Here is a 17,661-nt window from a genome sequence, read left to right on the forward strand (position 1 = left end):
AAAGAATGAGAAGTTCACAGGATAATACAGAGTATATTCCATGCTAGATTCAGTAGATGTTGCCAATCAGTAGTTCCTACAAAAGAATCAGAAGGGCATTGGTAACTGACATGCATTAGAATTAGTGTGTGGAATGAATATTTATTTCCAACAGCTCATTGAATTTCTTTTGGATGTTAAGGTATGATATCATCTTTGCCTGCAAGTTCAGACAATTGCCAAAATGCTTTTTGGGAATAGGTAAAGGTGATAGTATGTTATCATTCTGGACAATTCCGGTATTGTGTTCAAAGTAGGAATAAGAGATCCTCAGGAAAAGGGCTTATTTTCCGGAGAATCACATCTAGACTGGCGCTTTTCTCCGGCTTATCCCCAAGCCGGAAAAAAGCGGCAGCCATGTTAATGCAAATGCCACGGGGGATATTTAAATCCCCCGTGGATTTGGCTATTCCGATGTATCTAATCTGCATCCCTTTTCCGGAAAAGGGGTGCAGTGTAGACACAGCCATAGTGTGTCCACATCTTGAATATTATGTCCAATTTAGATCAACTCATCTTATATTAGAATTGGAAAAGGTACAGAGAGGGGTATAAAAATGAGTAGGGATATGAAACAGCTGCTGTTAATGAGACTTTATTAAATCCAAAATAACTCATGGTTTTTATATTCAGGCTTATTGAATATCCAAAAAAACCATTTGGCCAGCATTTTCTCATTTGGCTCATAAGTATCTTAGATATACAGGAGAAGTAATGGTAGTTCAAATTAGGAACTTTAATTCGAACTACCTAGCCCGTGTCGCGTGTAGCTACGGGCAGGTAGTTCGAACTATGGGGCATTTAAAAATGGCGGCGCCCAGGAACATGCAAATAAAGCCCAGGATATTTAAATCCCGGGCTTCATTTGCAAGTTCGAATGACTACATTAGCCACCCTAGTTCAAACTAGGGTGGCAGTGTAGACATACCCTAATGGATTACTTTATGTAGAGTCTATGATTAATGAAAGGATTTTGAACATAATATTATGCATTAAGTGAAATACTCCGCTTTTTCCAAAAACTGTTAAACTAGAGCATCTAAAGACTTTTATATCATAATTTGCTGCCCCGTGAAAGTATGGGGCTAATTTTTGAATCCATGGAATAGTCTGTCCACTTGATATTTGATTCTTATTTTTAAATGCACAAGTATATAAGAGAGGTGCTTATATTGAAAGTTTATCTATGTTAAATGTTAAATTTTCCATCACTGAATTTTGGATACATTCTCAATAATATCTCTTAATTACGTTGTAAGTACATGTATTGGTCTGTTTTATATAACCTTAATGCTTTGTATTGTGGAATAACTCTGTCCATACACACGGCTCTGCCATTGTACCTTAATCCTGACCAGTAACACTCGTTGGCTGTGTCTACACTGCACCCCTTTTCCGGAAAAGGGATGCAGCTGAGACTAGTCAGAATTGCAAATGAAGCGGGGATTTACATCTCCCCTGCTCCATTTGCATGAGCATGGCTGCCGCTTTTTTCCGGCTCGGGGCTTTGCCAGAAAAAAGCACCAGTCTAGACGGGGATCTTTCGGAAAAAAAAGCCTTTTCCGAAAGGTCCCTTATTCCTCTTAAAATTAGGAAGGGGAGGCCTGTAGGAAGTGTGTCCTGAGGGAAGGAAATGTCAGTACGCAGGGAGCCATCTTTGGTTCCTGGTTTTACCCCACGCGAGGGGAAGGAAAATGCTGTCACGCTGAGCCATGTTTTAGCTTCAGGATGTTAAAATGCGGTTAATTGACTAGTCGACAGGCACTTCCGCATTCCTCCTTTGAAATGTACAAGAGCCCCAGCGGGAAGTTCCAGTGACTCTGGGCTGCAAGCGGGTGCCTGCTTTGAAATGCACAAGAGTCCCCAGTGCATTTCAAAGCTGTGGAGGCCGGAGTCAGTGGCAGACTAAGAATCCCCCGCTGACCCCAGGCTCCATGCTATGGGCTCCCTTGCCCCTTTGAATCGCGTGGAGGCGGCAGTTTCCAAGGGACAGCAGCCGCACAGCTCATCCTCCGTGCAATTCAGGGGTGAGGCAGGGAGCCCGCAAACCCAGGATCAGCTGGGGAGTCTCCAACTGACCCTGGGTTCCACACAGCCCTTCCTTGGAACCCAGATCCTGGAGAAATGCCGCGGGGAGCCCAGAGAGTCCCCAGCTGACCCCAGACTCAACAGCAGCTGCCCCCTTGAATCAGGTGGAGGCAGCCTTTTAAAAGGACAGCCTGCCACACAGCTGATCCTAGGATCAGTTGTGTAGCTGCCACCTTGGGGTCAGCTGTGAGGTGGGCTGCCCCTTTAGAAGCGGTGTTTTAAAGGGGCAGCCCTCCGCACAGCTGACACCAAGGCAGGCACCTGCACAGCTGTGCAGTGCTGCTGCTTTGAAGTACCCCTCCCCCCTCCTTTGCTGCCTCTATTTCATAGAGGGGGGGACAGGCGGGGCTGAGCTGGGGCACCAGAAGAGCCATATCTGGATCCCTAGAGGGCCATATTTGGCTCACAAGCCATAGGTTGCCAACCTCTGTGCTAGTCAATGTTATATTTACCAGTCCATGGTCCATGTCTCTCTGGTGGCCAACCAGATTTATTATAGAGAGGAATGAGGGCTCCATTCGTTCCGGTCGATTCTCCAGTCTTGGCAGGATGTACCCCCAAAATTATGGCAAAGCAGCTCCTTTTTATAGGAGTTTTCCTTCATCAGGATCAGTAAGTTTTGCACCATCGTTCTGTAATCAATTGCCATTCAAGGAGTGCTAGTTTTCTTAAACAAAAGACAGGACTATGTATCACTTTAAAGACTAACAAGATGGTTTATTAGGTGATGAGCTTTCATGGGCCAGACCCACTTCCTCAGATCAATATGTGGAAGAATTTTAGCACAACCATATATACCAAAGTGATACAATCAAAAAATGAACGCATGTGAAATTGACAAATCAAATTTTAGAACAGAGTGGTGGTGAGGGAGGAAGGTTAGTTTCTGTGAGGTAATGACATAGGGATGATAATAGGGGAAGTTTCTGTGAGGTAATGACATTAGGGATGATAATTGGGGAAGCTATCTTTGTAATGGGTGAGATAATTAGAGTTTTCGTTTAAACCCATACATAAAGTGTCAAATTTAAGCATGAATGACAATTCTGAAGCTTCTCGTTGAAGTCTGAAGTTAAAGTCTCTTGAAGCAATATGCATGTTTTAAGGTCATTGAGGGAATGATCAGTCTGGCTGAAATGGCAAGCAACAGCTTTCTCTCTGTGAGAGAGTCTTATGTCTGTTTTGTGTGCATTGATTCTTTGGCGAAGTGTCTGAGACGTTTGTCCAATGTACATAGCAGACGGACGCTTTAGGCACATGATGGCATAAATTATATTTCTGGATGAACGGGAATATGTGTTCTTGATCTTGTAACTGGCATGGTTAGGTCCAATAATGGTATCAGCAGAGTAAATATGTGGACAAAGCTGGCATCAGGGTTTGTTGCAAGGGAAAGTTCCAGGGTTGGTATTAGTGTGATATGTCCTGTGGTTGTTGGTAAGAATCATCCTTAGATTAGGTGGTTGTCTATAGGAGACTATGGGTCTGTCTCCCAGAGCCTCTCGGAGTGTAGTATCCTGTTCCAGTATAGGTTGGAGTTTATTGATAATGCATTGGACGGGTTTAAGTTGGGGGCTGTAGGTGATGACAAGTGGTGTTCTATTGTTGGTTTTCTTGGGTCTGTCTTGAAGTAGATGGTTTCTGGGTATTCGTCACAGAAACTTCCCCTATTATCACCCCTATGTCATTACCTCACAGAAACTAACCTTCCCCTCTTACCCCCACTCAATTTCACATGCATTCATTTTTTTGATTGTATCGCTTTGGTATATATGGTTGTGCCAATTTTCTTCCACAAATTGATCTGAGGAAGTGGGTCTGGCCCACGAAAGCTCATCATCTAATAAACCATCTTATTAGTCTTTAAAGTGCTACATAGTTCTGTCTTTTGTTTCAGCTACACCAGATAACATGGCTGCATCGCTATCACTATTCTAGTTTTCTTAAGTGATAGAAATGTAGCCGTGTTAGTCTGGTGTAGCTGAAACAAAATACATAGTCCTGTATTTTGTTCTAGTTTTCTTAAGTTATTCTTCTCAAATCACAGCTTTCTTGTCCCAATTGACAGGTGCTTACCTTATCTTTCAGAGTTGTCAATCTGCCCTTCATCCGCATCTCAATAGAGCTAGGGCTAGACTGCAGCATTTTTGCAGAAAAAGCTACGCAAAATGTGCTGCGCATTTTGCGTAGCCTTTTCAATTATTTTCCCCTAGAAGATGCTTTTCCACCATTTGGCCCTAACTAGACGGGGACAAATGGTGGAAAAGCCTCCTTTTAGGGCGGAGCCCTTATGCTTCATGAAATGAGGTATACAGGGCTCCCCTAAAGAGCATGTTTGCTCTTGTATGAAAAAAAAGCAGAAGAGCAAACGCATTCCTTGGACGCGGAGGGGTTTTTGTGGGATACCTCTGGTAGTCTAGATGTAGCCTAGGGGTATACAGCAATCTCCTGGCACTTTTATGTCTGTCCTCTACATCTCCCTAAAACATCTGGTGGGTGATGGCCTTCACGCTTATCTTTTAACATACGCATTCTTCATTCACACAAAATAGGGTTGATTTCTGTGTTACAGGGAAGCAATTTGCACATTTGAACAAGGACATCAAATTACAATTTCAAGAACAATCATCACATTCTTTTACTTATTGCAAGATGTTTGTTGTAAGCTTAAAACAGAATGGTGACCATAAAGGTCTGTTTCTACCTTGACCTCAGATATAGATACAAGCAATCTATCTGCCTGATGCATCTCTACCAAATCGTTTCCTGTTTCTTTCTTCTAATCAAAATGGGTGTCTGGCAGGATAGGAAACATAACCATATAATCATAAACCACATAATACATTTAAGACTTAATCTATTACAGTATTACTCTTTATCATAACTCATACATAACTGAAAAGAGGATTTTTCTTCTATATTCGTAATGTCCTTCTCAGCATCAGGAAGCCTTCCATGTGTGCCACTTACCCGGCAAAGTGGAAAAAGTTTTCTGTCTGGCCCCTGCAGGTGCTGATCCCCCTAATTTTGAACTAACTCAGGTACTTAAAACATCAGGTGTTAGCAATTGCTTCTAATCGGGTGCATTTGACAGCAATCTTGGCATTCTGCCCAGGGTTGGGAGGCTGCTCAGTGTTTGTAAGCTAGTTTGTGGGGCTGGACAGATTGTACCCACACATGAGGGACCCGGTACCTCAATGGGACCTAAACTTAGTTTAGGCAAGGTTGACGGGGCCACCTTTTGAACCTCTGGCGAAATGTTCCCTGCTGTACGTGTCAATGAAAGTTGTTTTCCTGGTGGCTGTCACCTCAGCTAGAAGGATTCTGAGCTTAAGGACCTAACTGTAGTCTGTAGTTAGGAAAGAAGAGTGGTGGTGATTTTAATCACTCTTTTTAAGGTGAACTTACTACATTAGTAATGAGCAAACCTCCCCCGCTCTAGAAGTTTGGAAGCACCTCAAAGGTTCAACAGTGGCATTGAACCATTGGAATAAATACCCTCAGTATTTATCCAAAACTATGGAGTGGGGTCTGTGTCAGGCTCAATCCAACCAAGTTTCTCCTTTCAAATCTTGCATCTTAGAGCAGCATTTGAGAAAAGAGGGTTAATTTAAACAAACTTTTACAAAGGTCTTACTCTGTAAGTATCAGTTAATCCATCCTTATTCTAAATCCCCTTTCAGATTATCCCTGGGTTTGTCAAATGTATGTATTTAAAAGGCATGTTCCTCTGTTAGTGGGGAATATTTGGGGCTATAAATCCAGTTAAAAGGAAAAATGATTAAGCATTCAAATAACTTCTGTAACTTGTAAATTGGGACTTATTTTTTATTTATATTTCCTTTTTTTTTTTTGTTAGGTTTGCACATTAACAAAAGAAGATAATCGCTCAGTGGGTGTGATACCAAATGATGAACAGCTACATGTATTGCCTCTTTACAAAATTTCACAGACAGATGAATTTGGCACGGAGGAGGGACTGGAAGCTAAGATAAAAGCAGGAGCAATACAGGTGCTTACGGCTTTTCCCAGAGAAGTACGGATGTTAGCTGAGCCACTTAGAGCTACAAAGAAAAAGAAACCAGATACAAAGAAGATACAGGCTGAAAAGCAGACATTAGTGGATAAGAAATATTCAACACTGGTAAAGCTGAAAAATGGGGCTCCTGAAAATCTTGGTAAAACTTCACAGTATTTAGGTAAGGGACAGTTAAACTGTGCTATGTGTCTTATCTAACTCACAAAACCAGTTTCCTCCTTAGTGTTTACTTTTTTAGAAATATTTGCATATTATAGGTTCTACAGACTAGTGAAGGAGTCACTATATTCAGACGTTTTTGCAGAAGGGACCCTGTGATCTCACAAAAACTTATGCATGCTACTATATTGTAAAAATTATAATAGTATCATGCAATGGAAAGATTTTAGAGATCACTTACTCTAATAATTACCATAGGAGGATCGTGAAATGTTACTTCGGGGAGAGTTCTCTCAATGTCAGTCATCTATACAAAGAAATACAAGGACAGCTTCTCCATATTGTATGTGGCAGTTTGTTTGTGATATTTGTCTCTTCATAAGGAGAATGAGTTGACAATAGTTTTCTTGTTTGCATCACTTCAGTTATTTGGATGGTGCAACAAAGCAAATAATTTGCAAAAAGTTAATTTCTCATTCTCAGTTTTTCCTTTTAAATACTGTTATAATGGAGGCAGTAATGCTAGCTGAATGCAGCACATAGATTTTATTTTGTAGTATAAAGAGATAAAAACTAGCACAATTCTCGCATGCAATCTCTAATCTTGCTTTCTTCAGTATACATGTAGCATAATTTCACTCCACTCTGAGTTACTGTAGATTTACACTGCTGTATCTGAGACCACAATTTGATTCCAAAACACCCTGGCCACAGGGAGTGAAACACTGAGGTGGAGGACTTAGAGGGAGATATATTCCAAGGGCTCAACACACTGCTTAAAGCAAGCCACAAAAGACAATACTCTGTCTACAAGCAGGCACCAATACCTGCAAAGCAAGCCAGAAAGGCTAAAAATATTAAAAAATAGCAAAATAAAAAATAAAAGTCATAACAAATCTAAGAGATTCATCCTCTGATGAAGGGTACATACATCTACACTGCAATAAAAGCCCCATGGCACCAGCTGTGTAGAAGGGATGGGGGTGGCATAGCTATGCTAGAGGAGCTGCTGGCATTGAGCCCTTGCTCCTGTGAGCAGTGGCTCCATGTTCTGCTCCTTTCACTGCTGTAGTTCCCGGGAGAGTCCTGTGGTTTTGCAAATATTCATTTATATCCACATCATTTACATCCACGGATATAAATTTGTACCTGCACAGAGCTCTACAAAAGGATTTTTCCTACATGCCTTCTGGATTCAAAGATGTTCACAAGCAATGGCAACTTGATGGGATAGGGAGCATATATTCGGTACAAGAGATAGTGCAGAACACCTGGAACTCCCAACGAAAGGAGCCATGACTTGAATAAATTAGAACTCGGATTTGTCAGGATAGCCCTGTGAAAGTTCCTGAACTGTCCTGAGGGTGAACATATTCTGTTCATGTCAGACAACATGACTACTGTGGAGTGTATCAGCAATCACAGGGAAAAAAGGAGAGCAGAATCAACAGGCAGATTGGCTCACCAGATGCAAAGCTCAGAATGGTGCCTAAATCAGGAAATCGTCACTGTGGTTTTGCAGTTTTGCAGTTTGGCCTTCTGGCAATCAACTTGTTCACCAATTGCAAGAAGTAAAGGCAACAGAAGTACTTCACCAGGCAATCAGATCTCTGGGGATTGATGCTCTTTCACAAAGATGGCCACAAGGCTTGCTATACACATTCCCTGCCTTTCCACTTCTAGAAAAGATGATCCGGAAGATAAGGCGAGAAGGAGCAAAGGTGATAGAGCTAGCTCTGCACTGGTAAAGGAGACCAGAATTCTCCTGTCTGATAGAAATGAAATTGGAAACATTGCAGCTAGAGATGAAACCAGCCATCCTTTACCAAGGCCCATTCCTCTATCCCAGTGGTCCCCAACCTTTTGGGGCTGCCGGGCGCCCAGGGCTGGGGCCACTCACGCGCTGGGCGCCTGGACGGCGCCACTCCTGTCCTGCATGCCCAGGGGTGGGGATGCCCATACGCCGTGTGCCTGGGGCCGGCACAGCCCATGCACCGCACGCCCGGGGGGCAGGGCCGCCCATGTGCTGTGCACTTGGGGGCGGGGCCGGCCCCAATCGGCAGGCGCACAGAAATGGCCTGGCGGGTGCCGTGGCGCCCATAGGCACTGCGTTGGGGACCACTGCTCTATCCAGACTCCAGCGGTCCGTTAAAACCCCAAACTTCAATATCTCCATTTTATGTTTGTTACTACCTGTTTTCTAGTCACCGTCATGTTTGCTAGACAAGTTACTGAATTATGCAGTGTTGTAGCTGTGTTGTGCCCAGTATATAAGAGAGTAACTGAAGAGTCTGACTGAAGAAGAGCTCTCCTGATCCTCAAAATTTTGTATCTTTTTTTCCAATAGAAGATATTACCTTACCCATCTTGTCTCTGTCCAGGTAGAAACCTCACTGCATTTTCCATGATGACAAGGTTGTGCTAAGAATACCAGAATCATACAGAGGCAATGAGGGAGAGGAGGAATGCGTATAGTCAACAGGATTAACCAACAAGCCTAGGCTTATCAAGTAGTCATCTATACGTTGACATCCCTAAGCAGCATCTTCCACAGTTCTGACAGCAGACAGGAATTTAGCAGCTCAAAAATTTACAACCCCTTACCAAATATTGTTTAAGTTTTGATTACACTGTTTTTAAAAAGGCATAGCAAAAATGGAAGTGGTTCAGAGACAGGATTTAGAAAATTACTGGAAGCATGAAAAACTTCTCCATAAGAAAATAACAAGGATTGGCTCTGTAGTTTAAAGAAGTGATGTCTAAGCAGGGCATAACCTGAGCTAGACAAAATAATGAAAATTACAAAGTAAGCAGCTCAGGTGCTCCTGCTTAATGCTTCTCATAATACATGAACAAAGCATATTTAATTAAATTGAAAGGTGGCAAGTTCAAAATTAATAAAAGGAAATACAGTTTTACATACATGTGTGGTTAACTTATGGAACTCCTTGCTTCATGGTATTATTGAGGACAAGATCTTAGTCAATTAAAAATTCATATGGAGAATTAAAACACACAGGCTGTGTCTACACTGGGCCACTTATTCCGGAAAATCAGCCGCTTTTCCAGAATAAGCTGCGAGCTGTCTACACTGGCCCTTGAATTTCCGGAAAAGCAACGATGCTCTACTGTACAAAATCAGCCACTATTCCGGAAAAACTATTCTGCTCCCGCTCGGGCATAAGTCCTTATTCCGGAACACTGTTCTGGAAAAGGGCCAGTGTAGACAGACCAGTAGTCTTTTCCGGAAAAAAGCCCCAATCGTGAAAATGGCGATCGGGGTTCTTTTCTGGAAAAGCGCGTCTACATTGGCCACAGATGCTTTTCCGGAAAAAGGGCTTTTCCGGAAAAGCAGCCTGCCAATGTAGACGCTCCTTTCCTGGAAAAACTGAAAACGGAATAGTATTCCGTTTTAAGCATTTCCGGAAATTCATGCCAGTGTAGACACAGCCACATTGTTACAGCAGATGAGATAAGGATATTATCTAAAAGATAAAAACTCTCATTTCAGGACACAACATCAGGCTGATAACTAACAGAATATGATACAAGGGTTAGGAAGAAATTCTCATCCCCCACAAGTCAGAGAATTAGGGGATAATCTGTTACAAGTGTTTTTTTTCACTGTACATTCTATTATTAGGGTAGGTGCCACTGTTAGGAACAGGTTATTGAACTAAATGAATCACTAGTCTGATCTGATATGGCAATTTCTATATTTGTAAAATTAAAGAGAATCCCTAAAGGTTGGCTCTAAAAGCTTTAGAGATTTTAGAGAGATTTTGCTGTACTTGCTGGATCATGTTTGGTTTGGTTTTGTATTTGTATTGTTTGTGTGTGTAGAGCAGTGGTCCCCAACCTTTTGAGGTTGCCGGGCGCCAGGGGGCGTGGCCATTTGCCCGCCGGGCGCCAGGGGGCGGGGACACTTGCGCGCCCGGGGGCGGGCCCCCCCTTGCCGCGCGCCTGGGGGCGGGGCCCCCTCCAAGGGCCGCGCGCCTGGGGGCGGGGCCCCCCGCCAAGCGCCGCACGCCCCGGGGCCAGTGCTCCCCCCTGCCGAGTGCCACGCACCCGGGGCCGGAGCTCCCCCCTCCCGCCGAGTGCCGCGCGCCCACGGCCGGCGCTCCCCCCCGCCGCGTGCCCAGGGCCGGCGCTCCCCGCCGAGTGCCACGCGCCCGGGGCTGGCGCTCCCCCCGCCGAGTGCCGCGCGCCCGGGGCCGGCGCTCCCCCCGCCGCACGCCTGGGGCCGGCGCTCCCCCCCGCCGTGCGCCCGGGGCCGGCGCTCCCCCCGCCAAGCGTGCTCTCCCCACCCCGCAAGCGCCCGTGCGCCATGTGCCCGGGACCAGGCCAGCCCCGAGCACCTGGCGGGTGCATTGAAATGCCCCCGCAGGCGCCATGGCGCCCGCGGGCACCGTGTTGGGGACCACGGGTGTAGAGGCTTATAGGAGCAGTGTGCTGGGAGAGAAGCTGAGCCCTGATTGGGGGTGGGGCTTCACTGATTAGGGGTCCTATAAAGGCAGCCTTCCAGTCAGGCAGCGGCACATATAGCTGCAGCGGCACAGGATCCAGCAAACAGAGTTGTAAACAAGGGAGTTTGAGTGGGAGTTTGGGGTATGTTTTTGCCATGGGGGGTGTGTTTTGGTTTGTTTTTGTGTTCCCCAGTCTAATAGGATTTTGGTGAGAAAGCAGATAAAACACAGAGGCAGTAGTGCCCATGGCCCAAGTAGTAGAGAACACAAGGAGAATGATTGGATGTGGTAGCTGCGGTATGTACATGATTCTGGAGGGGTTACCTGAAAAGTGTTTTGTTTGCATGAAGTGCCTCCTGATAGAGCTGATGGAAGAAAAAATCTGAGGACTAGAGATGCAGGTGGAAACTCTGGTCGAGTTTAGAAGGGGGTTTGAGCAGATGATGGAGCAAAGGCATGACGTGGCTGAAGGGGAAAGTTTAGATATGCAGATGGAAGCAAGATCAAGGGCCTTGGAGGGGGGACTGCTGGGTGAAGAAAATGGAAGCATGTGGACTAAGAGAACCAGGCAGAGGAAAAGATGGGTCAGTGAAGGAGAAATAGAGCTCAAGAACAGGTATGCGGAGTTGGAGAATGAAGAAGGGGGTACAGCAGGTGGACAATGAAGATAGAAGGGTAAGGAAGAAGAGAAGAGTGGCTAGTCCCATAGATAAAGGGGAGGAGTCGATGGAGACAACACCAATAATGAGCATCAGGAGGATACAGGATGGGTTGAAGAGGATTACAAGGGAAAACAGGAATGGAAAGGACTTGCAGCCAGAGGAAGCAAGAGATACACCAGAGAATTGCACTGTCACCAGGAAAAGGCAGGTCTACATGATTGGAGACTCCTTATTGAGAAGAATAGATAGCCAGAGCTGATTCAGAGAATAGAAGGGTGTGCTGTCTGCCAGGTGCTAAGATACGGGATGTGGAACTGAAGTTGAAGTGGATGCTAAAGGGAGCGGGAAAGAATCCATTGATCATCCTTCATGTAGGAACAAATGATATGGCTAGATTCTCACTGGAACGAATCAAGGGAGACTTTGCCAGGCTGGGGAGGACGCTCAAGGAAATTGAGGTGATCTTTAGTGGGATTTTGCCTGTTCCTAGAGAATGGTAACTTAAGATGTGACAGGATTATGATGCTCAGTAGATGGTTCAGGCAGTGGTGCTATAAGGAGGGCTTTGGGATGTATGGCCACTGGGAGGCATTCACAGACAGAGGACTGTTCTCTCGGGATGGACTTCACCTAAGTAGGGAGGGAAATAGACTTCTAGGATGGAGGCCGGCTCAACTGATTAAGAGAGCTTTAAACTAGGAATTTGGGGGAGATGGTTGGGAGATGTCCAGGTAATCTCTACGCCGGATTTTAGCATTGAGAGGGAGGAAAACGAAGTAAGAAAGGATATAGCTGGGGGTAGGAAAATGGACATGAGGAAGGGTAGGGTGGATACTTGTCTAATAGGTCATATTGGAGGTGCAAGGTCCATGTCAAATTGGGTAAAGAATGTGAGTGAGGCCAAACAGCAAAAATTAAAATGTTTGTACACCAATGGGAGGAGCCTAGGTAACAAAATGGAGGAACTAGAGCTATTTGTCCAGGAAGTGTCCATACTGCAAACAAAGCATGATACCTTTTCCTGATTTCTCATTGTCAGGATGCCAGTCCTTCCCCTAGCCAGCACTCATACTTGTCTCCTTCCCCTGTGAGAAGGAACACAGCCTTTTCTCCTGGGCTATGTCTAGACTGCAAGCCTCTTTTGAAAGAGGCTTTTTCGAAAGTATCTTTCGAAAAAGCCTCTTTCGAAAAAGAGCGTCTAGACTGCAAGCAGTACTTTCGAAAAAGCAAGCCACTTTTTCGAAAGAAAGAAACGAGTGAGTCTGGATGATCTCTTTCTAAAAAGCGCTGTTGGCATTCAAGAGCACTTTCAAAAAAAGGCGTTCTTCCTCGTGAAATGAGGTTTACCGCTGTCGAAAGAAAAGCCGCATTCTTTCAATTTAATTTCGAAAGAACACAGCTGCAGTCTAGACGCAGGTGATGTTTTTTCGAAAAAAGGCTACTTTTTTTGAAAAAACTCCTGAGTCTGGACACAGCCCTGGTGAAGCTACTTCCCTGCTGCTATTAGCCTGGTAACTGCTGACCTCTCTCTCCTCCCTGTCCATCACTAGAGAAGGAGGGTTTAATAGGTTTCAGGCAGTAGATTCAGGTGTGCCTAATGAACTTTGGGTGGCCCCTTCTCAGCTTGTGAGAAAGGGAGCGTTGAACGTTCCAGAGATAACATATCTCTGGATATGCTATAAGGAGGGCTTTGGGATGTATGGTCACTGGGAGGCATTTATGGACAGAGGACTGTTCTCTGGAGATGGACTTCACCTAAGTAGGGAGGGAAATAGACTTCGAGGATGGAGGCTGGCTCAACTTATTAAGAGAGCTTTAAACTAGGAATTTGGGGGAGATGGTTGGGAGATGCCAAGGTAATCTCTACACCGGATTTTAACACTGAGAGGGAGGAAAATGAAGTAAGAAAGGATATAGCTGGGGGTAGGAGAATGAACATGAGGAAGGGTGGGGTGGATACTAGTCTAATAGGTCATATTGGAGGTATAACATCTATGCCAAATTGGGTAAAGAATGTGAATGAGGCCAAACAGCAAAAATTAAAATGTTTGTACACCAATGCGAGGAGCCTAGGTAACAAAAAGGAGGAACTAGAGCTATTGGTCCAGGAAGTGAAACCAGATATTATAGGAATAACAGAAACATGGTGGAATACTAGGCATGACTGGAGTACAGGTATTGAAGGGTATGTGCTGTTTAGGAAAGACAGAAATAAGGGTAAAGGTGGTGGAGTAGAATTGGATATCACAGATGAGGTAGATTGTAAAGAAATAAAAAGTGATGGAATGGAGAAGACAGAGTCTGTCAAGGCAAAAATCACATTGGGGAAGAAAACTATCAGATCCTCCCCTGGGATAGTGCTTGGGGGTTATAGACCACCGGGATCTAATTTGGATATGGATAGAGACCTCTTTAATGTTTTTAATGAAGTAAATACTCATAGAAACTGCGTAATCATGGGAGACTTCAACTTTCCAGATATAGACTGGAGAACAAGTGCTAGTAATAATAATAGGGCTCAGATTTTCCTAGATGTGATAGCTGATGAATTCCTTCATCAAGTAGTTGCTGAACCAACAAGGGGGGGATGCCATTTTAGATGTGGTTTTGGTGAGTAGTGAGGACCTCATAGATGAAATGGTTGTAGGGGACAACCTTGGCTCGAGCGATCATGAGCTAATTCAGTTCAAATTAAACGGAAGGATAAACAAAACTAAATCTGAGACTAGAGTTTTTTATTTCAAAAGGGCTAACTTTAATAAATTAAGGAAATTAGTTAGGGAAGTGGATTGGACTAGAGAATGTATGGATCTTAAGGCAGAGGAGGCCTGGGATTATTTAAAGTTAAAGTTGCAGAAGCTATCAGAAGCCTGTATCCCAAGAAAGGGGAAAAAAAATTTAGGCAGGTATTTTAGACCAAGCTGGATGAGCAAGCATCTCAGAGAAGTGATTAAGAAAAAGCAGAAAGCATATAAGGAGTAGAACATGGTGGGAGTGACCAGCAAAGAAAGCTACCTTATTGAGGTTAGAGCATGTAGGGACAAAGTGAGAGAGGCTAAAAGTCAGGTAGAGTTGGAACTTGCAAAGGGAATTAAAACCAATAATAAAAGGTTTTGTAGCCATTTAAATAGGAAAAAAACAAAAAAAGAAGAAGTGGGACCGCTAATGACTGAGGACGGAGTGGAGGTTAAGGATAATCTAGGCATGGCCCAATATCTAAACAAATACTTTACTTCAGTCTTTAAGGAGGTTAATGAAGAGCTTAGGGATAAGGGTAACATAACAAATGGGAATAAGGATATGGAGATAGATATTACCATATCCGAGGTAAAAGCCAAACTTGAACAGCTTAATGGGAGTAAATCGGGGGGCCAAGATAATCTTCATCCAAGAATATTAAAGGAACTGGCACATGAAATTGTAAGTCCATTAGCAATTTTTTTTAATAAATCTCTAAACTCAGGGGTTATACCATTTGACTGGAGAATTGCTAATATAGTTCTTATTTTTAAGAAAGGGGAAAAAAGCGACCCGGGTAACTACAGCCCTGTTAGTTTGACATCTGTAGTATGCAAGATCTTGAAAAAAAATTTGAAGGAGAAAGTAGGTAGGGACAGTGAGGTTAATGGTAATTGGGACAAATTACAACATGGTTTTACAAAAGGTAGATCGTGCCAAACCAACCTGATCTCCATTTTTGAGAAAGTAACAGATTTTTTAGATAAAGGAAATGCAGTGGATCTACTCTACCTTGATTTCAGTAAGGAATTTCATACAGTACCACATGGGAAATTATTGGTTAAATTGGAAAAGATGGGGATCAATATGAAAATTGAGAGGTGGATAAGCAACTGGTTAAAGGGGAGACTACAGCGGGTCATACTGAAAGGTGAACTGTCAGGTTGGAGAGAGGTTACTAGCGGAGTTCCTCAGGGATCAGTTTGGGGGCCAGTTTTATTTAATCTTTTTATTACTGACCTTGGCACCAAAAGTGGGAGTGTCCTGATAAAATTTGCGGATGACACAAAGTTGGGAGGTATTGCCAATTCAGAAAAGGATCGGGATATCATACAGGAAGATCTGGATGACCTTGTAAATTGGAGTGATAGCAATAGGATGAAATTTATAGTGAGAAGTGTAAGGTTATGCATTTAGGAATTAATAACAGGAATTTTAGTTATAAGCTGGGGACACATCTGTTTGAAGTAATGGAAGAAGAGAAGGAACTCGGAGTCCTGGTTGATCACAGGATGACTATGAGCCACCATTGTGACGTGGCCGTGAAAAAGGCTAATATGGTCTTGGGATGCATTAGGCGAGATATTTCCAGTAGGGATAAGGAGGTGTTAGTGCCGTTATACAAGACATTGGTGAGACCTCATTTGGAATATTGTGTGCAGTTCTGGTCTCCCATGTTTAAGAAGGATGAATTCAAACTGGAACAGGTACAAAGAAGAGCCACTAGGATGATCCGAGGAATGGAAAACCTGTCTTATGAAAGGACACTCAAGGAGCTTGGCTTGTTTACCTTAACCAAAAGAAGGCTGAGGGGAGACATGATTGCTCTCTCTAAATATATTAGAGGGACAAATACCAGGGAGGGAGAGGAATTATTTAAGCTTAATACCAATGTGGACACCAGAACAAATGGATATAAGCTGGCTAGTAAGAAGTTAAGACTTGAAATTAGACGAAGGTTTCTAACCATTAGAGGAGTGAAGTTCTGGAACAGCCTTCCAAGGGTAGTAGTGGGGGCAAAAGACTTATCTGGCTTCAAGATTAAGCTAGATGGGTTTATGAAGGGGATAGTTTGATGAGATAACATGATCTTGGTAACTAATTGACCTTTCATTATTAGTGGTAAATAGGCCAATGGAGGGATGATAGGAGTTACTACAGAGAACTTCCTAGGTGTCTGGCTGGTGAGTCTTGCCCACATGCTCAGGGTTTAGCTGATCGCCATATTTGGTGTCGGGAAGGAATTTTCCTCCAGGGTAGATTGGCAGAGGCCCTGGAGGTTTTTCGCCTTCCTCTGTAGCATGGGGGACAGATCACTTGCTGGAGGATTCTCTGCATCTTGGGGTCTTCAAAGTATTTGAAGGCTTCAGTATCTGAGATATAGGTGAGAGGATTATTCCAGGAGTGGGTGGGTGAGATTCTGTGGCCTGCATTGTGCAGGGGGTCAGACTAGATGATCATAGTGGTCCCTTCTGACCTTAAAGTATATGAGTCTTTTTCCTGGGTTATTTCATTGGTTATTTCATTGGAGTTTGGTTTTAGACTAATTATTTTACACTTTTCTACCTTACTTTTAACTGCATTAGCAATCTGCTGGCCCTCCTGCCTTTGAAGCATGGTTACCGTTTTCCTTATTAACTCAGTCCCTAGTTTTAGTTTTGACCTCCTAGATCATTTAAATGTTATGAACAAAAAGCATCCTTCAACCATTAAAGCATCACCACACTTGTAATCCCTACAACTACTCTTTATCTCCGGCACCCTATTTTATTGCCAGTTTCTGATTTTTCATTGGAGGGTAGACTTCAGAAATTAACTGTTTCTCAAATATTTTTTGATATCTAAATTAATCACGTGAATCTCCCATTTCTATCTGTCAGCAATATCTTCAAAGAAATTTAACAATGTTGCTGCATTTCCAAATGTGTCCGTTTTAATTTTAAGAAAATTATATGAATATATTATTAAAGAAGAATTTAATCAACATTTGTGTATATAGAAATGGAGTTCTATTTCCACTTGAGACTATGATTTGCCTATAAAATCAAAGGCTAGATTTCTTAATCCAGATGAACAGTGCAAAAGGCAGTATGATGGAGAGGGGCAAAGAGAGCTTTAAACAGCCATCATGCTCTCCTGTTTCTGGGGTTGGATTGGGACTGGATGGTGTCTGATACACACTAGAGTTTTGTGAAGGCTGTCCAAATTTATGCCTGGTTGCCATTGATTCCCACTGCCAGGGATCAATAAATACCTAGGCCATACCTCCTATGCCAGTATCTGAGCAGATCATGATTTAGCACCACCAACAGGCCTTCTATACCACTAGAAGATTTGGAAAGACAGGTGGTTTTAGGATGCTTTGCAGTGCTGAAGCAACAATAAAACAGTTTGATCACACTGTTTAATTGGGCTCCAAGAGGACAGTATGTCATTAGAATAAAGGCTAGAGAAAAATTGAAAAGAACTG

General features: G+C 43.4%; 1 protein-coding gene across 3 annotated transcripts in view; it reads left to right on the forward strand.

The window, feature by feature from the left end:
- The window catches only part of TET1 (tet methylcytosine dioxygenase 1), a 139,808-nt gene that overhangs the window by 117,837 nt on the left and 4,310 nt on the right, over positions 1-17,661 (forward strand). For all 3 annotated transcript variants that reach the window (XM_006125251.4, XM_006125252.4, XM_075934927.1), the window contains one exon: positions 5,987-6,326. In XM_006125251.4, coding sequence (XP_006125313.2) covers positions 5,987-6,326 — 340 coding nt within the window. The remainder of the gene's footprint in view (positions 1-5,986; positions 6,327-17,661) is intronic.

This window comes from Pelodiscus sinensis, chromosome 8 (assembly GCF_049634645.1).
Source record: "Pelodiscus sinensis isolate JC-2024 chromosome 8, ASM4963464v1, whole genome shotgun sequence".
NCBI classification, from domain to species: domain Eukaryota; kingdom Metazoa; phylum Chordata; order Testudines; family Trionychidae; genus Pelodiscus; species Pelodiscus sinensis.